The 25,056-nt window shown below is 41.2% G+C and overlaps 1 protein-coding gene across 10 annotated transcripts in view; it reads left to right on the forward strand.

Moving 5' to 3' along the window:
* The window catches only part of ARHGAP26 (Rho GTPase activating protein 26), a 454,090-nt gene that overhangs the window by 341,190 nt on the left and 87,844 nt on the right, over window positions 1–25,056 (forward strand). For all 10 annotated transcript variants that reach the window (XM_054487310.2, XM_063665239.1, XM_054487312.2 and 7 more), the window contains exons 18-19: window positions 9,833–9,992; window positions 22,839–22,977. In XM_054487310.2, the coding sequence (XP_054343285.1) occupies window positions 9,833–9,992; window positions 22,839–22,977 (299 nt within the window). The remainder of the gene's footprint in view (window positions 1–9,832; window positions 9,993–22,838; window positions 22,978–25,056) is intronic.

The following is a 25,056-nucleotide window of genomic DNA, read 5'->3' on the forward strand; positions in this document are numbered from 1 at the left end:
ATATTCTTGTTTGCTTTCAACTTATCCTTGTAAAAATAATCAGGTTCTTCTTTGACCCATGATCTCCCTAAGGTTAGGCCATGTAGAAAAGAAGAGAAGCAAATGAGATAAAATAACAGGATATGTATTGTATCTCTCTTTCTCTCCGTCTGTCTGTCTCTCTCTCTCTGCCTCATACTAGAGCATTTAAGAGCAGTAGCTTTGAAATCAGACTGCAGACTTTTTGGTCTCAAATTCTAGATATGTGACCTTAGACAGATTTCTGAATTTGTCTGAGCTCCAGCCTCTCTATTTGGGATATTAATGGAATTTCCCTCCTAGGGTTACTTTAAAGATCACATGAGATAATTGAGGGAGTGGTTATCCCTGGCTCACAGTAAGTTCTCAGCTCATGTTAGTTGCTGTTACTGTTGATGAAAATCCTAGTAATAATCAAAGACAGGCAGGAAATAAAGGAATTTCAGAAATGGATAAAGAAAAGGAGAGATAGGAGACACTGTCTTAGAGAGCTATTAAATGTACTGAAAGGATCCTGGTATAGTAGTGTGAGCTCATGCTGTATTATACAATGCATATTAGGTAATGCATGTAATAATTATTAGACCTTGTAAATATTTTTTTGGCTGTTATACCTTCCAGATTGGCCAGGGAGAGACGCCTAGTGCATTATATGCTGTCTGTGTCAGAATGAGCTGCTGTGGCCAACCACGCCCCCCATCGCCCCCAGCTTGGCAAAGGCTCTAAGACAGCAGTAGGTGACATGTTTAACCCAGGTACCTAGTGCAGCTCAGCCTTGACACACTTAGAAGAAGGTGGCCTCCCAAAGCATCCACGTGCTCCTTTATTTTCCATTCAACACATGATATGCAAACTGCTAGGCACTGGCGTGTGGCAGTGAAGGAGGCTGATGACATACCTCTCCTCTTGGAGCTCTGCTAAGTAGGGGAGACAGAAAATGTCACTTCCATGAATGGTGATATATTTATAATTCAATAAGTACCAAGAAAGAGAATTGAAGAATTAGAATTATAGTAAGGGACCTGACCTAGCGTGAGGTGTCCAGAAAGACCACTTTGAGGAAGAGTGGCAAGGAGGACAGAGCCAAGTCAAGAGGGAGAGGGGCTACAGAGTGGCCCAGGAATGGGGATCAGCATTAGGAAGGAAGAAACTAAGGCCCAAAGAGAATTTTAGCTCAGAGTTGGGAGAGTACAGGGATTGGGTAGAGGAGGGCCTTGAGAGATCAGCTGGATCCTGTAGGTCCTTTGCCAAGGGTTTTCTTTAAGAAAATATATTTTTGTTGTTATTGTAAAATACATATAATGTAAACTTTACTACATTGACTATTTTTAAGTGTACAGTTCAGTGGTGGTGTACAGTCACCAACACCATCCATCTCCATAACTAATCTTCTAAAACTGAAACTCTGTATCCATTAAACAAAAGCTCCCGATTCCCCTTTCATCCAGCCCCTGGCAACCACCATTCTACTTTTCAACTCTGTGAATTTGACTACTCTAAGTACCTCATATCAGTAGAATCATACAACATTTGTCTGTCTGTGACTGGCTTATGTCACCTAACACAGTATCCCCAAGATTCATCCATGTCATAGTATATGCTAGAATTCCCTTCCCCTTTAAGGCTGAATAATATTCTATTGTTTGTATGTAACACATTTTGCTTATCCGTTCATCCATCAGTAGACATTTGGGTTGCTTCTGCATTTTAACTATTGTGAATAATACTACAATAAAAATGGGTGTACAAATACTTCTTTGAGACCCCATTTTCAATTATTTTACACATATACCCAGAAGTGAAATTGCTGGATCATATGGTAATTCTGAGTCTAATTTTTTAAGGAGCTACCATACTGGATGCTAAAGAGTTTCAACTTGAAATTTAGAACAGTGAGAAGCCTTTGGTAGATTTTAAATAGGGAATGGAGTTGAATTAGAGAAGACGAGTGGAAATAGAGCTAGTTACACCCTCAGATTTTAGAATACCTCTGCATTAGATTGCAAGCTATATGAAAAGAGGTATCTTGTCTTTTTTTTAAATTCCCCCAAATCCTTTTTCCTTTTCTCTCAACAATTTTCAGTACCAGGTGGGCCTCTGTTAGTGGAGGTTAAACTGGACCTAAGTAATACTGAGCAGTACTTAACATCTCAGCAGCCTTCTTTACCCATCTGATATGTAGCTATGTGTTTCCCCAGAAGCAGAGAACAGTTTGCTAGTTATTCACAGAGCTTTGACATCCTTGAATGAAAGCAGTACAGCCTGGATGAATACATATATGGCCATAATTATCTCCTTTTTGGACTACAGAACCCATTTTGGCTATTTTTCCCTCCTTTTTTTTATTTCTCCTTCTCTCTCAATCTTACAGGGCTCACTCTTTCATTATTAGGAACTGGCTCTGACTGTGCCAGCCAGCTATAAATGGAATGCCATCAAATTTGAGGGTAGTTCATCATTTTCATAATTTTGTCAAGTGTGCAGCCATTTTCCGCTGCAAGAAAGAGGAAGAAACAGTGTTTAGTCCAGTATCACTCCCACAGGCATAAATGCTCTCTTTCTCTCTTTTGTTTTTACTTCTTCCAATTTAGTGATTTGTGAAGTGAATGAGGGAGAGGCCCTCTTTTTCCTATTGTAACCACTGATTTTTCCCCTACGGTGACTTCATTTTGGGTTGAATTTTCTGAGGAAGAAGAATGCCTTTTTAGCGTAGGTTGGACTTGGCCCTGGTGGTGTGGGAGCAGGAGAGAGCTGGGGTTGGGAGTATGGACTCTGCAGACTTCATTCCCCTCCTGGCTTTGCCCGTCATTAGCTGTGTAACCTTGAGCCAATTACTTACCTTCTCAGTGCTTCTCTTTCCTCATTTGTAAAGTGGTAGTGATAGTGGTACCTGCCTGCCTCAAAGGTTCTCCCATTAGGAGACACTGTGTAGAAGTACCCACCATAAGCACTCAATTAATTATTCCAAGCTTCCTGTCTGGCTTCTCACTAGATAACCATTTCCAGGAAGATGTTAAATGTGGTTGGTGAGCCAGGTCTCAGTCAGTACACAGAACGTTGTATCTGACACCCTCATTCTGGTGCCACCATTGGGGCAGTCCAGCAAGCTGTGTTCATGGCCCTGACGGGTGTTCTCCACAGAGGCCTCATCAGCACTGTTTGGAGCAGTCCTGCCTCACCGAGTCCAGGTAGTATCCAGGCAACACAGAGTCTGACTTGGTAGAAAACACGCAGTGAGTGACAGTGAGGATTCCCCCCGTCATCCTGTGTTATATACTAAGGATGGATTTGAGGCTGGTGAAAAGAACCAAATTGACAGTCCTGGAAACTAAACTTGTCTGCTTAGCCACAAAAAAGTGTTGTTCCAGCAGCTTCATTTCCAGCTAATCCTCTTCAGCCTAGAGCTTGGAGCTTCCCTGAGAGGGTAGTAGAGAGAAGGGTGATATTGACTGCAGCTTAGGTACCCGCCCACGTACCTATAATACTTTCAGAATTGGTCATCTCAGGCCTACCCCAGCACCTGCCTGTGTTCTGCAGAAGATGCATTCCAAGGTCGTGATCCAGCCCCTAGTCCTAACGTATTTGTGAACAGGGAAGCAGCTGGTGTAGAAATGTCCCATGGGATTGACCGTGACGTATCTCTTAGAGGAAAAAGCTTGGTATGGCCTCCAATGGTCAGTGGAGTGCTCAGAACTGTTCTTTGTAGGGTGGTGGGCTTTGAACGGTGGGGGAGAACTTGCTGGGCAAGCTAGGGGCATGATGTTGTTGGTGTCATGAAGGCAGAGTGAGTTTGGTGGCTTTGCTTTGGCTCCATGTGAGGCTCTCAGCCTGTTGTGCCGGAAATGCTTATAGGGAAGTGATAGAAAATAAGTACTATAGCCAGGTATAGTGGCTCATGCCTGTTATCCCAGCACTTTGGGAGGCTGAGGCAGGTGGATCACCTGAGGTCAGGAGTTCGAGACCAGCCTGGCCAATATGATGAAACCCCGTCTCTGCTAAAAATACAAGAGTTAGCCAGGCGTGGTGGTACGCACCTGTAATCCCAGCTACTCCAGAGGCTGAGGTAGGAGAATTGCTTGAACCCGGGAGGCGGAGGTTGCAGTGAGCCGAGATCACGCCATTGCGCTCCAGCCTGCGCAACAAGAGTGAAACTTAATCTCAAAAAAAAAAACACGAAAGAAAGAAAAGAAGTACTATTATGATTTGAGGTTTTCTATAGATTCAAAGTATTTCATAATTTTTTTTTTTTTTTACACAAAAGAATGAAAAGAGGAGAAATACAAATAGGTAGGGTACAGAAGTCTTTGAAACATAAGTGGAGAAGATGCGACCTCTTGCCTCAAGCAGAAGCAGGCCACTAAGGGTTCCTGGGCAGGATACCAAGCGAAACTACCAACTAACAACGTGGCTTTAACTTGGCACTTGCTGCTACTACTACCACTTTCATCAGCACTACCTCGACAGCCACCATGACAAGAGCAGATGTCATTTATTAAGCTATTATTTCATGCTAAGGGATTTACTTGCAGAATCATACTTAATCAGCCTTTCAAATTTACAAGCTGCAAGCTACATATTATTGCTCCCATTTTATATGTGAGGAAACAGGTTTAGAGAGGCCAGGTGACTTGCCTGCTGCCATCCAGCTGTTAATGTGTGTCTGATTCCAACTACTGTGCTATGATCTCCCTTAGCTTTATTGTCCAAATTTGCAAATTGGAGGGAATATTTGCACTTTATACCTCTATAGCAGTATTTCTCAAATAGTAGTTCACGGCATATAAGTGGCTCATGAAAACAATTTATCGGATAAAAATAGAATCGAATAGGATAGGATGGCAATAGGAAATATCAGAGTGTGTCATACGTACTATTCCTGAAAACTTTTGTTTCTGATATGGTGTGGGGGTGTGTGCCTGTCTGTTTATGTCTGTGTGTATTGCTTGGTAAAATATACTTCCTACCTTGGGTCATTGTCAGAAAGTTTGAGCGCTACTATTATAGAGTTATTATATAGGTCAGATAAATGTAAAAAGTTGTTGTAGAGCTTTTTTAAAAAGTCTAAAATGCTCTGTAAACCTAAGTTCCTGTTTAATATTGGAAGGTGAAGCAAACAAGGAAGGGATGGTGGATAAGTGGGATGGGCTGTTGCTCTACCCATCCAACCCATGGTACATTGTGAATCTGTCACTACATTGTATCCAGTGGAGCCAGTACTCCTCTTTGACATTTTTCAACATAACACTCTAGGCCTCAAGATGAAACTTATCTGCAAACCCTACAATAAGCTTATGTATTGTTGGAATACTTTAGGACCAGTCTGGTGTTTTAAAGTACTACTTAGCACTTATAGAGCTCTGGCTCTCATTTAAGCTCTAGGAAAACAGATGTGATCCCTATGACAGCCTGGGGGTCTCTGCCTTACAAGCCCTACAAGGGTTGGCTACTGCTATTCCCATCATAATGCTCCCTCTGCCACCATCCCCACCACCATCTTTATCTAGAAGTGATTTACCTCCTTCTGCCACTCAAAGGATATCAGACCAAAACAGAGTCTCCATCTATTTCCCCTTAAAGCAAAGGTGGCAAGAGGCCCCTCTGCCAAGGCCATTTTCATGGAACATGCTCTTTCCTCATTGATTCCAGTTCATGCGGGAACTGCCTGAAACATGGGGTACCTATTCCTCCCCACCCCCAACAACTGCCCTGAAGTCATGCCCCTCAGGAGATCCACTGCTTCTCAGTGGATGCAGCCATTCTGATGATCACAGAAGAAACTGGGTCTCTCCCAAGTGAATATCACATGCAAAACTGTTTCTCTGTAGCATCCAAAGGAAGCCTATGGAATTGGCAGTTCTTTCAAAAGACACCACAGCAGAGTAGTCCACGTGGACGTAGGGATCTGAAAGGCATGTGTCAAAGACTCCTTCACTGCAGTGTGAAGTGTACAAGAAGTTTCTTTGTGTAGATTTTAAGTCAAGACTCAACATGACATTCTCAGCCGTGTGAGGAGGAACTCAGACAGCTCAATTTGACAAAACAGCGGGTTCTCTGTGTTTTATAGACCTTGCTAATGAACGAGTCCCGTGGCCTCTGCTGGACCGGCTCTGCTCTGCTCTGCCAGCCTGTTTCCTATGCATCTGTAAATTCATCCAGCTATAACGGATGGCTGGTGCCTGCAGAGGCTGAGGTCTAGGCCTTTCTGTCCGGGATACATAGAGATCTCAAGCCATTAATAATTCATTCTGGAGTAATGAACATGGCTGTACCAAGTTGTGAGCAGTAATAATCAAGTGACGGATCAATTTATTACTTCAGTGTGCCGAAATATAATGGTCATTAATAATGAAAGGTGTAACTCCTCCCACCCAAAAAAAAAGTTTCCTAAGACTTAGATCAATGTGAGTTTTAAGTTCTAAAATAACATGGGTCATTAAAAGGGAAATGAATTATGCTGGGTAACTTCAAGCTTATTTATATTCAGAGTTGCTAATCCAGAATTACTATACCTTTTTTCCAAATGCCTTTGGGCACTGGGGCCTGCAAATCAGAGTAATTATTACTCATTAATTAAGTCTAAGAAATGGAACATAGCTCAAGACTTTGAAAAGGGAGGTTGGGATAGTTGAGATACATTCCCCAAAAATCATTTGAAGTTTAATGAGTAAGTAGCTGGGTTGGGAATTGTTTTAGGCCTACTCAGAAACTCCCCTCATCTTTTAATGCCTCAGTGAAAGCTCATTGTGCACCTCCTGTGCCAAGCAGTGTGCTCAGCACTGGTGCTACCAAATAAAATACCATACTTCCTCTTCTCAGGCCTTGGTAGGGATGACAACACTGTAATAAATGCAGGAGCAGGCCAACACTTCTGCCTTCACTGGGTATAGAGGATTGGAGAAAGGTGAGAGGAAAGTACAGAAAGGAATGGGCCATTTGAGCTGAGCCTTGCATATTAACAGTTTGTCAAGCAAAGAAAGCAGCAAAAGAACATTCCAGGCAGAGGAATGATATGGACAAAGGCAGAGAGGTGTGGAAGTGGAATGAGAGTGAAAAGTGAATTAGTATGATAATTACCACATATCCCATGCATTATCACATTTAATCTGTACAACATTCACATGAAGTAGGTATGTTATTCACCCAACCTCTTCTTTTTTTTAAAGATGAGGAACCCAAAGCTTAGAAATATTGAGTCACTCTGCCCAGGGACCCAGAGCTAGGAGGTGGCACAGGAAGGCCTAGTGGTGATTTTGAGAAAGGGTATGCTGTTTTATAAGAGTTCAGTCTTTGTGTTAAAAATAGTCGGGCAGGCCAGGCACAGTGGCTCACGCCTATAATTCCAGCACTTTGGGAGGCCAAGCTGGGAGGATCACTTGAGACCAGGAGTTCAAGACCAGCCTAGGCAACATAGCAAGATTCTGTCTCTACAGAAAAATTTAAAAACTAGCCAGGTGTGGTGGCGCATGCCTGTAGTCCTAGCTACTCAGGAGGCTGAGGCAGGAAGATCTCTTGAGCCCAGAAGTGTGAGGGTGCAGTGAACTATGATCATGCCACTGCACCCCAGCCTGGATGACAGAGAAAGGCCTTGATCACACACCGGGGACTGTTGTGGGGTTGGGGGAGGGGGGAGGGATAGCATTAGGAGATATATCTAATGCTAAATGACGAGTTAATGGGTGCAGCACACCAACATGGCACATGTATACATATGTAACAAACCTGCACGTTGTGCACATGTACCCTAAAACTTAAAGTATAATAATAAAAAAAAAAGAAAGAAGAAAGAAAAACAGTGGGGCCCACTACAGGTTTACAGTCGTCATTATCAGAACAATTAAACAATAAAAGCACTGCTAAACATTCACATATGCCATGCCATTGTGTTCTCGCCAGGGGAGGTGTGAGAGCTGAGTTTTAGGTGGAACTGCTGATAGCAGGGAGGATAAAGCTGAAGTTAGAGGTTCTTGGGTCAGGAACCCTAGTTAGGAGGCTGTTACTTGAGTCAGATGTAGTGTGGAGAAGCCTGACGGGGAAAAATGATCATCATCCAAACCACGTATTTTTATATTGGTCTACAATTTGAAGGTACTTTCATAAAAAAATAGCTTGTTGATTCACTTGCACACGGGACTTTTGTGACAAGAGGGTAAGTTTAATGACTTAGCTCTTTTGGAAGGGGAAGTATAAGGACATAGAATTTCCTTGCCACACAGAGGAGCTGATGTTGAAAGTAGTGATGTTAAAAGCAGCTTGTAAATATGCATACTTGCTGATTGACTGAGGCACAGAACCGAAGTCTCTCCTCCTTGCCAGGTCAGAATTTGACCATCTGCATTAACTTTGTCAGACTGGAAATGTGATGTGATTCTGGGTAGAATGGAAAACATAAGTAAAACCAGGAGACTCAGCAAGAACTAAGAAAATGTTTATAAAATATTCTTTATGTGGACCAGAAACAGGCCACTCTCCCTGCCGCAGGTGTTGCTTAGCAATCAAAAAGCAAATCCTCTTTCTAACTGGGCTGTGCCACAGTTAAAGTTTCATAAACCTAACCATGCTCTGCCCACCTTTAGAGGAGAAAGTTAAACTCTTAGCCCTAAAAAAATTATAGAAAGGTACACATCTGCTAATAAAATTGGTTGATATGGTATTTCAATAAAGGCTCAGTTTAAAAACCAGCACTTAAGGCAGTATAATCTCTTTTCTTCCTTTAAAAAAAAAAAAAAAAAAAAGTGTACCAGAGAAACAGTGAGAAACACTGCAGGCATTTATAGAATTGTGTAAAAAAATACTCCATATAAATAGCACTAAATGCTAGGGAGGTAGGTCTGTGCAAACTGCCTATCTCTACCCAATTTGTCTCTAGTTTCAAGTTAGTAATGAATAGCTTCCTTCTTGTAACAGGTGATTTAGGGAAGCTCTTGATATTTTCTCAACAAAACTGAATGGCATTAACTTTTAACTTATTTGTTGCCAAGTAGATGATTTATATGTTTTTATACATGGGGCCAGCAAGTGAACAATTGAGTTTTATAGCTAGGTCCTGGTGGCCTGGGTATGGAGTTCAGATACATCTTTTGAGTAGTTGTTTATTCAAAAATATGCCTGCATCTTTAGCAAATTACTCACAGGGTCAGCGACTGTTGACCCTGTGTGTTTGTTAGACTTTGAGTATAAGTGACAATATAAACACAGCCATATAGATGAATATACACTAGTGCATTTTTATTTCTGTTTATGCCACATTTCACTTAATGTGAGCCACATGTTTAATCTGATCGGCTTTTAATACTTTAAATCTAAAGTGCTGAATTTCCTTACTTGGTTTTAAATATCCAGATCTGCCCATTTTAAAAATTATGTCTATTTAGTGCTTATGTTTGCAAATGTATTAAAGCCATCAAGAGGTTTTACATTTGCCATGGAGAAAAATGCTAATCATTGCAGTTTAAGCAGCTGCCAAGTACATAAATTGTAATTAAAAGGGATTAGCAGTTACCTGGACTTGCAAAACAGGGATTCAGATGTTCAAAGGTTAGTAATTTGGCAGATAGTTGCTTTGATTGGTTGGTTGTTCTAGGCAAAATGGAAATGATAAAGCGTGTCATATCCTGAAGTAGCAAAATAGCCTGGATGCTGAAGATTTCTGAAATGTGGTAGATTTTCTGACTCCTGTGGCATCTGACGATGTCCCAGGTTCTGGCTCCTACAGATGAGGAGTCTATAGATAGGAAGATAGGAAGGATACAGGGTGGTTGGTATCTCTGTGTACACAATTTCTCTCATTGGTACCTTTTCTTTTCCTTCCTCCCAGTGTTGCTAACAACCACAAGCAGAATTTGATGACGGTGGCAAATCTTGGCGTGGTGTTTGGACCCACTTTGCTGAGGCCTCAGGAAGAAACAGTAGCAGCCATCATGGACATCAAATTTCAGAACATTGTCATTGAGATCCTAATAGAAAACCATGAAAAGGTAATATGTAATTGATCACTTGCAGTGAAGAATGTACCTGGGGGGAAGCTGCATTGGATTTGACCTTCAGAGTTGGCTCAGATTTGCATTGCTAATCGCTCTTACACTGTCGTGATGATGAAGTTGCTGGTGGTGGTAGTGCTGGTGGTGGTGATAATGTAAGGGTGGTGGTAAAGGTGTCAACTGTGGTAGTTACGATGACAACAGCGGTGGTTATGGTGGCGGCAGTGGTGGGTAAAATTGATTGAGCATTATGTGCCAGGAACTGTGTTAAATACTTTATATATATTGTTATTTTATCCTCACAACAATTCAATGAAGGAAGTACTCTTATGAACCTCATTTTGGAAACACCCTTTGCCCATTTCTTACTTGATTGTTTTCTTATGAATTTATGAGTTTTTTAAATTTTCGGGATATTAAACTTTCTTCATTTGTGTTGCAAATATTTTTACCTATAGTTTGTCTTTCAATTTTATAAATGGTGTTGTATTTTTTATACAGTTTGTGTGCGTGTGTCTTTATGGTCTGTCCTTTCTTTTGGGGAATTGGGGTTCCTAGTCTTTCTTTCGAAGGTTTTCCTCATCCCCCAATTTGAAGAATGTTAACGCAGAGCTGCCCTTATAAAACTGGGGAGGGGACATAAAGCTTCAGTCCTCTCACCCACTTCATTGCTCTTATGAGCAAATCCATATGAAGCTTCTCAGAACTTGTGCAGGGTTCCCTAAAGCACCATTTGGCAGCAACAAATCTGGAATCTAATAAAAAATGCTGTTCCTCTTAAGTAAAAACTTTGCCTAGAATGGCAAATTAATCACGCACAATAAATCCAGCATCTGACCATGCCTCACCACCTACACTGATAATGTTGTAAGCCACCACTGTCTCTTGTCTCACTTTTTACAAGAGCCTCCTTATTTGTTTCTTTCTTCTACCCTTGGCCTGTCAATTCTGATGTCAGCCACCAGAATGAGATTTTTTTAAATGTTAAGCCAGATAGTATCAGTTGTCTGCTAAGAATTATCCAGTGGCTTCCCATTTCATACATTCGCCCACATAGTCTCTGTCCTCTTACTGTTACTACCTGATCTTGTCTCCTGCATCTCTCCTATAGCGGTCTTGTTTCTGCCTTGCTGTTTCTTGGACGCCACAGGCACATTCCTACTTCAAGGCCTTCGCAGTTGTTGTTCCCAGTGGCTGGAACACTGTTCTTCCACAAAACCACATAGCATATTTCTCACTTCCTTCAAGTGTACTAAGTGAAGCCTACCTAGATCTCTCTGTTTAAAATTATAATCCCAACTTCCTGCATTCCCTTTTCCTTTTATTCCACTTAGTCTGTTTTCATGTCAAAAGACAAAATCACAACAAGTTTAGTTTAAAGATGTTAATTGACTTTTATTTGCGATTCTAGAATTGGGCAACACCTCATTCTGTAAAATAGAATGAATGTTCCAGGAGCTGAGCAGAGGGGGTTGGCTTTATAGACAGAAAAGGGCTAAAGAAGAGAACAAAAAGCAGATTAATTGTTTTGAAGTTACTTTCCTTGTAAAAGTTAAAGCAGAGGGGACTTCCTTCTGTGCTGACTAAAACTGGCCTGTTTGGGGATTTGCCTGTTATCTCTCCCCTCATTTATTGGAAGGTCAGACAAACAACTTATTTTTGGCCTGATGGCATAGAACTTCAGCAGAAGTGACTGCATTTTGATTTGGTCTCTTGAGCCTAGGGCAGGAGCTCAGTCCAAACCAATGACCTCCTATCAATTTTATTTAACACATAGGACTTCACAAATTATAGAGCATGTAATAAAATTTACTTACTGATTAGATCCATTGGCTTTCTGACCTCTCCAAGCATGTGTGCTTCAGGAAAGCAGGGACGTTGTGTTTTGTTCCTCAGTAGGCACTAGTACATTGGTTTTGGGTGAATGTGGTGGCCAGCCTCCAACATGGCTCCCAGTGATCCTGTCCACCAGTGTTAATTCCCTTGTGTAGCCTCCTCCACCTCTGAATAGAGCTAGCCTATGTGATCAATAGAATATTGCCAAAGTCATGGTATTTGACTTCTGAGAACAGAACATGTACGTTACTCTGGGAAGGTCGTCCTTCATATTCATAGGGTTTGTCGTCTTTGTGAAAGCAATTGGAATAAGCCATCTTGACTCCTTTTTCAGTGTAGCTTCAGGCCTAGCCTGGTATGAAGCAAGGAGATGCTCCCTCAGTCTTTTTTGGAAGTCTGTGGTGTTCATCTCACAGCAATTATAAGCATCCGTGGCTGTGCTCTGGCCTCTGGCTTTCTGGAGATAACACTTTGTATAAACTCCCTGCCAATAGAACTTAATGTTAGCCATCAAATCCAGAGCAATTTTATGTCCTCAGAAGGATGTTGTCAGAGTCTTACTCTTTAAAATCCACAATGTTGGCCAGGCATGGTGGTTCACACCCGTAATCCCAGTGTTTTGGGAGGTTAAGGTGGGAGGATCATTTGAAGCCAAGAGTTTGAGACCAGCCTGGGCAAAATAGCAAGACCCCCATCTCTACAAAAAATAAAAATGAAAAATCAGCTGGATGTGGTGGCACATGCCTATAGCCCTAGCTATGGGAGGCTGAGGTGGGAGGATCACTTAAGCCCAGGAGTTCAAGGTTACAGTGAGCTATGATTGCATCACTGCACTCCAACCTGGGTGACAGTGAGATCCTGCATCTAAAATAAATAAATAAAATGTTTTAGAACATAAAAATTCATAGTATTTAAGGTGTTAGTTAATATTTACCAACCATTTCCTTAGACTTGGCTTTAATTTTCTATGATGGAAACACACACACACACACACACACATACACACACACAAACACACAATGTCTAGGGGTGACTATTCTTCTGTCTAGTCTTAGTGTCAAAAGTTAGACAAAATCGTGAAACCCCACTTGAAGAAATGCTTTCCAGCAGCACCTTTTCATGTGAAACAAGTTTGCTTGAAACAAGCACTGCTACAGGGCTGAAGTATATATCCCCCATAGCGACTAGCACAGTATTCTCTCATGTTGTTAACATTTTATATAAGGTGTTTACTCTGTGCTTCGGAATAATCATTAGGAGGGCTCTAGGAATAAATGGAACATAGCACTGAAAAGAAGGTGTGGAAACCTAGGCATCTAGCCATTGGAGCCACTCCATTGACGGAGAGACGGAGAGAGCCATGAGATGTTTTAATTTTCTATTGCTATATAGCAAATCATCTCCAAACCTAGTGACTTAAAATAGCAATTATTTTATTACTCTCAATTCTGTGAGTCAGAAATTTGAGAAGGGCTCATGTGTGCCCCTTGTGGTATCAGCTGGGGTGGTTTGACTGGGACTGGAGGGTCCACGGTGGCCTCACTCCACACAGCTGGGACTTTGGTACTAGATATTGACCAGAATGCCTTGATCCTCTGCCACAAGACCCCCCTCTTTCCAGGTGCTGTCCCATCATTCAGGAGTCCAGCCCCAAGTTCCAAGAGGGCAAACACGGAAGCAGCAAGGGCTGTTAAGGCTTAGGCCTGGAACAAAGTATCATTTCTGTCACATTCAGTTGGCCAACGCAAGTCACAAGTCCAGCCAGATTCAAGGTGGGGGGAGCTAGATGCCACCTCTGGGTGGAAGGAGCAGTGTGTGCACACAGGCATGGGAGGATTGTTGACTGTTATCTCTGCAGGCGATCTATGGTACCCAGCAAGTTTGCATTTAGTTCCCTTTAGGAATGACTCTGCTTTCTTATCAGTGGCTTGTGCTGAGCACAGGTAGCAACCCAGCGTTTTTATGGAGAGTGCTTTTCTGCCTCCTCTCTGCATTGCCATTTTTTATTCAACCAGGAGCCTCAGGCATCTGGTGGTAGTCACAATTTCAGCCCTTAAATGCCCTTTGTGAGCCTTGGTATGGAGAAGCAACTCATAAATATCTAAAATTGGAAAAACATTTTTAAGATTGGCATTAAAGAAAAAGGAAAGAGAAGTGGGTAATTCAGTTTCTTTAACCTGGTAAAACAGCTCTTTTTCAATAGAAGGTAAGAGACCTCTGTGTTCTAACTAGCTAAGGCATACAATCTTTTCTCTCTTTGCCTACCTGTCTTTCTCCTGTTTTCCAAGGGTTAACATTAGACATTCAGCAGAGGGGTTAATAGTGAACATGATCTCCTTTATTTTGTCACTCACATCCACACACCCTCAAGATAGTACCTGCAAGTCTAGAAACACCCTATCCGCCCAACCCAGAGAATCCATCTATATCTTCCTCCTGGGAGCCATAGTGATATGTTTCACACACAACTTGTGTTTGGTCAGATAGAGTGCACTAACGACCTGCTTACCCTGTCACAGTGGTCCAGAACTTCTGTCCTCCACCTCTGGGAAGGAAGCAGTGTTTGGCACAGTTCTGGGAAATAAATATCCTAGATTAGGAGGAGACAGAGAGGAAAACAGCGAGGAGATATGATATTATGTTTGGGGGCTCACGGAAATTTTTCTTTTTCCATGTTGGTAATACATACTGATTGTTTACTCAATTAAAATTAATGAATCCTTTAAATGAATACAGTCCAGAAATAATAATGATGATAATAATAGCTAACTTTTACTTACAGCTTATTGTTTACAAGATTGTGCTAAGCAGCTTTATATCCATCATTCAATTTTCACAGCAACCCTATAAGGTTAATATGTTTAGCTCTGTTTTTGCAAATTATAAGCCTGAAGTGCAGACACTTTAAGAAGCAGCTGATTAGGAGAGGAACAGGGGTTGAACTTAGTACTACTCTCAGAACCCAAGCTATTAAAATCTACTCTAGTTAATCTCTTTTCAGTGCAGTAAACATTTTATTGAATATCTACCATTAGCCAAAGATACGTAAAATAGTCCCTTCATTTTTCAAGGCACTCCCATTTTATCAAGATAGAACTAACTATAATACAGTGTGCTAAATGACCTCCAGTAAGATGAATAAAGTGTTATGGCATCACTGAGGATAAATAATTTAATTCTACTGGCATTGGGCTCTGACAGATCAATAGAAGTTTTCTAGGCAGAAAAAGAGTAGAGATAGGAGGGACAGCCACTCAGAGAAGCAGCATTAATCAAGTTGTTTGTATTAAAATGACATGGTTGTGAAAGACTGTGGGTTATTTGTTAGCAAGTAGTGGGTGATGATGCCAGAGAGTTGGATTCAGTCCATTTGCTAAGGGTCCTGAAAACTATAGGAAAAGGTTTTGAACTGACTCCTGAAAACTGGGAGCTCTCAGAAGTTTCTAAGTGGAGGCTAAAATGATTATGTCAGTACTTTAGAAAGACATCCTTGGCAGCTGAACCAAATAGTACCTTGATTGCTGACATCAGAATCACACATTAAATAAATAACAACACAATAGAGTTAACCACACTGTTCTAAACTTGCAGCTCAGATAGTGTCACCTTTGACCTACAGGCTTTGCTTGGAGGTTAGAGAGAGATTCTTAATTTGTTTCTTTTTGCCAGACTTCCTAAGGGGAAATACTAGCTCATAGCATCATTTCCTATTAATGACTCCATACCCTGGACTCTCCTTGAATTATATGAGAACTAAAGAGTAGATTTGATGGTGTAGCTCTTTTTAGCTACAGTCAAGTTTCAGAGTTGAAAGCTCAGATGGCAAAGATTTTGGCTCTTCCCACGCTATGTTAAGGTAGCAGTCAATTATGCAAAATTACCATTTCCGTATGAACAGAATCTTTTCCCCAAACTCACACCTTATCACACTGAGTCTTAAAACATAAAGTAGGCAAAAACTTAAGGTTATGGTTAAAGCAACCAATATTTTTATGCTTCCAGCTAAGATTTTCAAACAAAATATTGAATGCTGTCATGGTCCAAGATCTCAAAGCCCAGAAATTATATTTCTTACAAGGTTTTCCCTTTACTTAGTGTTTTAAAGGCTTACTTGCTAATGACTATGACAATTTTAGATGTTTAAGAAGGACAACCGTATCAAGAAAACAAACTGCTTGCTTTTCATAGTTTTGGTTCAACATGAAATTTCAGGCTACTTAGTGTGTGTGTGTGTGTGTGTGTGTGTGTGTCCCCTTGCTGTTAAATTCCAACACATAGTAGTAGGATCGCACTTGTTCTGTAACAATCCATGCTGTTTCTTGTGGCTGCGGCACTCCAAACGGTTTCTGTACGTGGAGCAGGATATACGTGTGTTCATGTGTTATGTACCACAGGCTTTTGCCAGCATTGCCTCTTTTGATGCTTATTAATGTTTGACAAAATAAGTTATAATAATTCCTTCCCCAGTCCATCAGTTAGCTTTGGAAGACGTGGGAGTGTTGATCATTGAGCTGTTCTCAGAAATCCCCAAAGATCAGTGCCCCTTTTTAATGTGTTAACTTTTAACCTCAGATGTCAAGGAGAGGAGCTAGCAATCATGGATGACCCCACTTAACACCTGGACTAAGCACTAAATCCTAAGCAACCTTGCATTCCCAATAAAATGCTAGTGACTTACAATGTAGTTAGCTCAATTTGAGTTGATTTGGGCCACCAATCTGCCTTGATCTGCTTTTACCGAAATATTGGTGACATTGAAATCCATTGCACTAGTTCTGGACTTTGTGCACAAAATGTGCATTAGTTAATAAAATATAGTTGGTTTGGCAACTGACAGGTGTTTAGAAGTCGCATTTTATTTCTTTGATATTTCAAACAGTTGTTGATATGCAAAATTAATAAAAAGGTATGCCTGGATGCTTCACTACATTGAGATAGTCATTGGTACTCTTGCCTGCTCAGGGAGCTAATCTTGTCCAGTGGTCACGGCTTTTGTAATTTGTTCATCAATTTTTATTTTTCAATTTTTTGTTGATTTTCCTTCCAATGGTTCTTGCTTGTACTCTTTTTGTTCCTCTCCTTGTTAGGGTTCAGAAGCAAGCTAGATTTACTTGGGTGTTGAGCTAGAATGCTTCTGCCACAGGGCTATTTTCTTTTTTTAGTGACAAGTGCTGTGTAAGATACTCTTCATTAATGTGATAAGGTAGGTTGTGCATTTGAACACATATATTTCCCCCAATAAATCCCAGATAAACCAATAATTGTTTGAATTGTGAAGCTCCTTTAATATTACTTAAATAAAGGTAGAGATTGTTGTTGTATTTTAATCTATCCATCTTTGTCAGCAAAGAGAACAGGAAATAGAATCTTTCTGGAGATATGGAAAATCACAGCTCTCCATGGATTACCCAAGCTGTCTATATATACCCTCAGTTACTAAATGTAATTGGTTCCTTTTGAGAGATTTTTAATACAACTACCCAAACTACTTTCTAAATTGTTGATCCCTCTGCCAAAATGCTGATATCAACAGGACATAGGACTTCCAACTGTCCTTAAAAAACCTCTGCAGTTACAGCCTCCGAATTTGGCTTCTTAACAGTTACAATACATAAGCCCTGCTAAGACTTGCCTGGCTTCCACTGTGAAGGTGCTGGGTTTATGGCTTCTCCGAGCGCACCATGCAGTCCTCGGTCCCGTTGTCTGTCATGAGAAGGAGCGAGCTGTGCTCAACAGTTGTAGGTCTGCATTCCTAATGCGTCAGACAAACCAATCCCACATTACTAGGGACCCTGGTGCATTTGTGTCTCGAGAAAATGCTCAGTCTCATTTCTTGTATAAACCTTTCTGTTTTGCTTTGTAATCCCCAGGCCTCTGCTGTTGATTTATTGTCTCAGAGCTACTTTGCAGTTATAGACTAGGAGCTCTTCATCATGACCTGATTTCCCTCCCATAAAAATCACAGCACATAATAAAGAGTACACCACACACATTACAGGGAGACTCCCAATCCTTTTAAATTGCAGGCGCATGTGACAGATGGGATTGAAGAAGGTCTAAAAATGTGTATGTGACATGGATAAGAACAAATTCCACAAGTGTCAATGCTCTGCAATGTCAAGATGGGCCAGAGGGGGAATATGTGAAATTTAAATTTTATAGACAGTGCAAGGGAATAAGAACAGGAAATTCTGTCATTGCTGTAAGCAGTTAAGATCAATGTTTTGCAAAGAACAGTAATTATATTTACACTTATAAATTAAATCCTCATGTCCTGACTGCAAATAATCCATTGTTGAATCTCCAGTTATTTCCCTTCTTGTGTGTCTCCTTTTTTATTGACTACAGTAATATCTTTTGAACACTGAATGTCAAACTGTATTAGGCACGTCAGTCCTCACCACAGTCCTGGGACTTTTTACAGATAAGGTCTCTGAAGGTCAGAGAGTTATATAATTTGCCCAAGGTCACAGAGCTGGTAAGTGACTAAAATCAGATCCGCCAGACTCCAAAACTTATGTCTTCCCATTTTGTCCTCTGTCTCTCAAATTAATAGTAGCTATAAAGACCACAAGTGCTTAAGACCCAGACAGTCAAGCCATCTAGGTCCCAGTCCAGCTGCACTCCTTATCTATGTGACCTTGGACAAATCAGTGAATCTCAAGGAGTCTCAGTTTTCTCATCTCAAGAGGGCAAGAATAATATTACCTCCCTTACATGGTTATTGTGAGTAAAATAATCCATGTAGATAATCCACGTAAATAACTTAGCATGATAAGTGCTCAAATTCTGTTTGTTTTTATTGTCATTTATACCACCACCATCTCATGCTTACTCTTTGCCACATACTGCACTGAGCATTTTATGTGCATTGTCTTTTCAGTAGCTCTGCAAGGCAGGTATTAGATCCTTGCTTGCACAAGGGAAACAGACTCAGAAGGGTTAATTATCTTGACTGAGATTACATAGCTAGTAGGCAGCAAGGTCAGGATTTGAACCCTACTCTGTCTAGCTCCAAAGCCTGTTTGATTTGTACCCGTATGATGATCTTAAGTTCCTTTCCTGTATTTGATATGATGATATGGCAGTGATGTCAGCGTCAGTGATGGTGAGGTCCGTGTAGCTGTAGGTGTTGCTGCCCACTGAAAGAGAAGCAGAACCAGAATCATCCCAGGTCTGTCTGACTGCAGAGGCCAAACCACCCCTGACCACTGTGACTCGCAGCTTAAGGCGAAACAGTAGCTTGGTATTTATGGATCTGCTAATTCCACTTACAGGAAGCTTGAAATTGGGGATACTTAGAAGAGTTACCCAGAGTTACATTTTTGTTTTACAATTTTATTCCCCAATAGGTTCCAGAAGGCTTACAGTCTTCCTTACTTTTATCTCTAAGACATTCCTGACTAAGTCGGAATTACTTTGTGAGTTTGGACAGTATTAACAGGGCACTTGGGGCAGAAAATAAATCTCCCCCTTTTGTGTTAATTTGGAAAGTCTCTGTGAAATGAGTAGATTGTTCCAGCCACATGGTAGAGCTCCATAAATCCATGGCTCATAGGTTATATGAGCTCCTGCTTCCGTCATTCAGCAGGGTTGTTTGCACAGTGATTCTTCTCTACAGACTGAAGAAAACTTCATTTGATTCTCTTGAAATCATCCCTTCCAAAATGAAATAGGATTGGAATAACCAACAAAGTTGTGAATAATTCAGATTCTCATTAGAATCCCAACTCGAGCCTTTAGCATAGAGGCAAGCCCGTGGCCAGACAGTCAGCAGGCTTTAAACAATTTGCATGTGTTCAAGTGTCAGAGTTAAATAAACAACAGTCACTTGGGGAATGATTTTCCAGAGTCATTAATGAAAGTTTGTGTCGTCTGCTCTGACTTGATCTAATTTGCAAAGGCACCCTATACCTTGGAAGAACGTGTAATAGTAATTATGATAATCACATGTCTGGCACTGGACAATTTTGCAGTGTGCTTCCTTGCACATTATCTCATTTGATCCTGAGAATAGCCCTATCAGTGGTCTTCAGGAGCCTGGGCCTGGCTCACAATGAGTCCCAGGGAACTGACCCTTGGGACTATGGCTCTTGCCCATGGCAAAAATCTCCTTGCAGAGCTGATTCTCTTATGCTTGAATAACTTAATTATTTTAGAGGAAACAGCTGATGAGCAGAGTGAACTTCTCCCTCGTTTGTTACCATGTCTCTTCCTGCTCTGCTGTATATAAATATTGTCTTGGAAGCAATTTTTCACGCATCTGTCTAAAGCCATGATCCTTCCTCACAAGTTACTCTTCTTTGTTTCTCCAGCATTTACTACAGTTCTCAGGAAATAGTAAAAGCTCCCTTTTTTGTTGACAGTTGAAATTGAAGTCCATGTTATTTTTGCTCCCATTGTAATTGGGTGAGGATCTCATTTTCAGTAACTCATTAGAAAAAAAAGAGACAAACTTTGGAGGCCAGGGGCAAAGCAGGATGAGAGGGAAAATAATGAGAACCAGGCCTATCGCTAACTCTGAGTTCATTTTCAAATGCTGTTAGCTAGGGATTGCTGAAGGTGCTGTAACTGAGGCCAGAGGCAGAAAGGTACTAGAAGACACTGTTAGGTTGAAACGCATCCTTTTATGTTTGGGACACCAGCTTTTGTAGTGAAGATTGCCTGGAGATTAGCCGAATGAATGGCTGCTGCAGCCCTGGGACTTCACTCCTGGTCACTCTCCTGCTTAGCTGTGTGGCACTGTAAGATAGTCATCCAACTTGCTGTGCTGTTGGCCTCCAGCTTAGAGATGCATCATGGGATGCATCTGCCTAGCACAGTGCCTGGCAGGTACAAAACTCATACATAGTAGCCATTTTTAAATGTCGATGATAATGGTACACAGTGAGGTTGTCACCTGGGGATGGCCAGATAAAGAGCAGGGGGAAACCTTCTTAGAGGTTGCAGTCCTTGAGCTTTTCTTTCTGTTATAGAGGCTCGGTAAGAGACTGGAGATGTTTGCAGCACTGGTAAACTTGTTTTTTGGGGTTCCAGCTGCTCGGGAAGTTAGGAGTTTTTTCTTGCTTTTACTTTGTTTCCTTCTCTTCTTATTCCCTTGCCCCAGTTGAACTCAGCTACGTGTAGTGATTCAGTTTATCTTGTTGAAAATTTTCAGTCCTCTAGGGAAGATATGATACTGGTGTTTTCAGACAGCTGTGTTTAGGAGTGAGACTGATTTAACCAGCTGGCTGGCATCATTGGAGCCCGAGGACCCGCCAACCCATGGAGAGCAGCTGTTAGGGCTGAAATTCTTGTAATTCTTATGATTTTGTTTCCTACATATCAGCTTTTGAGTTCTGTTTTTAAATGCACACAGAAAAGGAGAGAGGACCATGAGAAAGACTGATGTGTCTAGGGCCACTCATGGGTGAAAGGTGGCCCTAGACACATCAGAGACTGTTAGGAAGGAGAAAACTCAGGAGGGAGGAGACCAACTTCAAAGAATAGGAGATGGTAATGAATGGATCCATAAATTTTGATTTTTCAATATATAGTGGGGGCGTTATGCAGCCATTAAGAATCATGTCTGAAGATTTTTTTAATGAATGAGGAAATACTGCATAATGTTAGATGAAATGTATATGATACAAACAGAATAAAGAATATAATTTCAATGATGAAAAGTATGTGTTAACATTAACTGGGGTAATTCATACAAAGCATTTAACTTAGTGCCTGGTGTGGCAAGGACTCAGTAAGCCATAGCTACAGGAGGGCAGACTCTCTAACCACAGAACATGTTTGCCTCCTTCACTGTTATACCCATAGTGCCTGCTATAAAAGAGATGCTTAAAAGATGTGTGTTGATTGAATGAATGAGCATCAGTATTATTGTATCCATTTAAAAAGGAATCTGGGGGAAAAAAACTGTTATCTTCTGAAATTGTATCTACAATTGTGGCTACTGAACCTCTCTGAGCCTTAGTTCTTCATTATAAAATGCTGAGGACATTACCTGTTGCTCAGGATTGCTGAGAACTGAGTGAGCTACATAAAAAGTACACAGTATGATGACTGGTACCTAAGGGAGTCTGCAGTAAGTGGCGGCTACTATAATCATGGTAAGCACCGTATAAGTATTAGCTGTTATAATTATTACAGTCTGTCACACTTTTATCTGTAGAAATAAAGATGAGAGTTGTCATTTCTGTCTATCATTTTCTTCTCATTTTTTAGCATGAACTTTTAGAAGAATAAAAGCCCCTCCTCCAAAAAAAAAAAAAAAAGCTTATAAATAAATAAAACCTAAATGCTAACAGTGGTTATCTCTAGGTGGTAGAATCGAGATAATTTTTTGTTTTCTTCTTGAGACTTTTCTGCATTTTTCAAATTGTCCATAGTACGTGTGTGGGTGTGTGTATGTGTTACTTTTATCAAGATAAACGAGGAAAACCTCAGCATCACAGATAACACGGAGCTGCTGAACTAGAAAAGGATGCTGCAGCTGAGGACAATTGATGAGGATTGGGAAATGGTGCCCTGCCCTGGGACCCTTTATGAAATGTTATTTAAATACATGTTTCACAGTTTAAGAAAGTTATGAAGTAATTGTTAAGAACTTAGAACCAATGAAGAAAAATAAAGGAATTTTTGATTCATTGGTTCTGGACAAAGGTAGTCAAAAAACTTCAAGTGCTGTTAACAGACAGTGGCTTCTATTGAGCACAGATGCTTTCTTTTTCCCTGGAGAGAACAATGAAAAGACGCTCAGTGGAAATTGTGGCAGAAGAGGTTAGAAATGGAAGTGGGTGGTTATCAGACTCTGGGATAAGCTTCCAAACGAGAATGTTTAATGCCATTTCCTAGAAAAGTTTAAAATGAAGTCTTGAACAACTGCCAGTGGTCTTCTCGGATCTTTTCTTGCTAATTCCAAGACACTGCCAAGCTTTCCATTGTACTGCTTCAGGCCTGTTTTCTTCCCAGTTCACAGATGTGAGTAACCTTGTTGTGAAACTTTGTTCGCAGATATTTAACACCGTGCCCGATATGCCTCTCACCAATGCCCAGCTGCACTTGTCTCAGAAGAAGAGCAGTGACTCCAAGCCCCCGTCCTGCAGTGAGAGGCCCCTGACGCTCTTCCACACCATTCAGTCAACAGAGAAACGTGAGTCTTTGCTGCGTAGGGTCAGCGTGGCATGCAGGGACATCCCATGCTACCTGCACGGCTCAGGGTGGACACTTCCAGCTTTTCTCTGTGTGCTACTGGCTTTTTGTGTCCTTGAAGACTGTATCATTGTGCCCTCCCAAGTGCCTTTGCTGAGTAACCCTGATAGGACAGGAAGCAATATTATTGAGAATGAAAGAGAAGGGCTGCCATTGAGGATTCTCTTTCCAGATTGCCTGTGGACAAACAGCTGAGTCTCTTTTCCTCCTGCTCCTACACAATAAGAGCTGAGCTCAGGCACTGCTTCTTAAGCTCCCCTTTTGTTAGCAATTCCCATAGAGCCAGTGTCCTTTCCTTTTCTCAGTTGTAATGAAATACCCATTAGTGTGAGTCACATGCCCTACTAGAATGTCACATGACTCTGTGAGGGTGGGACCTTGTATGGCTTGATGTTTTACTCCACCTCTCATGGTGCCTGGCATGGAGTCGACACCTAAAAATATTTGAAATTCATTAGTGAATTAATTAGGGAACAATACCTTACTTGTTCCAAATACCAGCGTGTTATCACCACAATTATATCACATCTGTTTTTCATCTCAGGATTTCTGAGTTCTTTGCAATGATCAGGTACTGACCCCTAAAATACACAGTATTGTTTCAGCCTTTGCTCTAAGAGAGCCTCCGTTTGCTCATCTGTAAAATAGGGATAATAGGACCCACTCATAGGAAGTTATGCGAATTAAATGAAATTATGCATTTCAGCATCTGGCATAAGGCCTGGGACATGGCAAGGGCCAATTACTGAGAGCAGCTACTACCATTATTGGTTACTGTTTAATCACACACAGATAACCAAGGCTGGTTCATTCATGCAGCTGACGTTTACACGACACCTACCAGGGACTGGGAATATAAACATGGGACTTGGCTTTAAGGAGTTCAAAACTGAGTAAGGAAAGTAGACAAGTGACTACAAATGTAAATCAGCATCACAGCTGCTTCCTTAGAGATACGTACATTGAGAGAGGCAGCAAAACACAGTGGTTAAACACTCTCTGGCCCCAGGTCATCTGGGTGTGATTCTGCCTCTGCTGCTTATCAGCGATGAGTGGCTTGGGAAGTTACCTAATATCTCAGGGCCCCATTCTCCTCTTCTGCAAAATAGGGTTGATGCTTTCTATTTCATGGGGTCGTTCTGAGGATTAAGGCCCTTCAAATGTTGCCAGGATCAGAGTCAGTGCTCAGTAAATGCTGGGTGGTGATGGCGCTGGTATTGCCATCATCATCATTATTACTCGTTTCTGTGAGGTACAGTAAAGGGACAGAGGCAGGACAGTGAGCTACTTTGCCTTGAAGAGGAGAGGCTTCATATCTGGATTGGTATCTTTCTTTTCATCATCAAAAAGATGCTTATTTAATCCCCTTGTATTTCTAAAGTAATGGCCTTCCTTACCATAACTCCTAAAAGCAAACCTTCCCCATCCCAAAACCCTTACTGCACTTAAAGATGTCATTGAATCTCATCATGTGGCTGTACCTTGGTATATTTAGCATCATTCGGGTTGTTTCAAATATTTTGCTTTTATAAGTAAAGCTACTATTAACATCCTTGTAACTAAATCTGCTCTTTTTTCATGAACATTTCTTTAGATAAATTCTTAGAATAATTTCTAGGTCAACAGATATACAAGGTTTCAGGACTTTGACCCTGTCCTGGGATTGGCTTTCCTTCTAACAGTAGCCTGTGTTCCTTTTAAATATCTGGCTGGGGTCATTCTCACTGTGGTCTGCATGTGGCCTGGGCCCCTGCTAGTGTACCAGGGAACACTTGGAACAGAACTGGCCTCACACACCTGCTGAATGAATGAGGCATCAGGCTATGGGGTAATGTGCTTCTCAGGTTTCCAGGACAGCCACGGTCACCTAACGTTTTGTACTGATCAGTGTACGGTGTAGATTAGGAGAGGCTAGACAGTATTGGTAAATTCCCTAAGCTTAAAATAGTGCTGGGTATGTGGTTAGACTGAAGCAGAAGCAGCTTTGGAATAGGCTTTAAAGAATTCTCTGGGAGCTCAT

The sequence above is a fragment of the Pongo pygmaeus genome, chromosome 4 (assembly GCF_028885625.2).
Source record: "Pongo pygmaeus isolate AG05252 chromosome 4, NHGRI_mPonPyg2-v2.0_pri, whole genome shotgun sequence".
Taxonomy (NCBI): domain Eukaryota; kingdom Metazoa; phylum Chordata; class Mammalia; order Primates; family Hominidae; genus Pongo; species Pongo pygmaeus.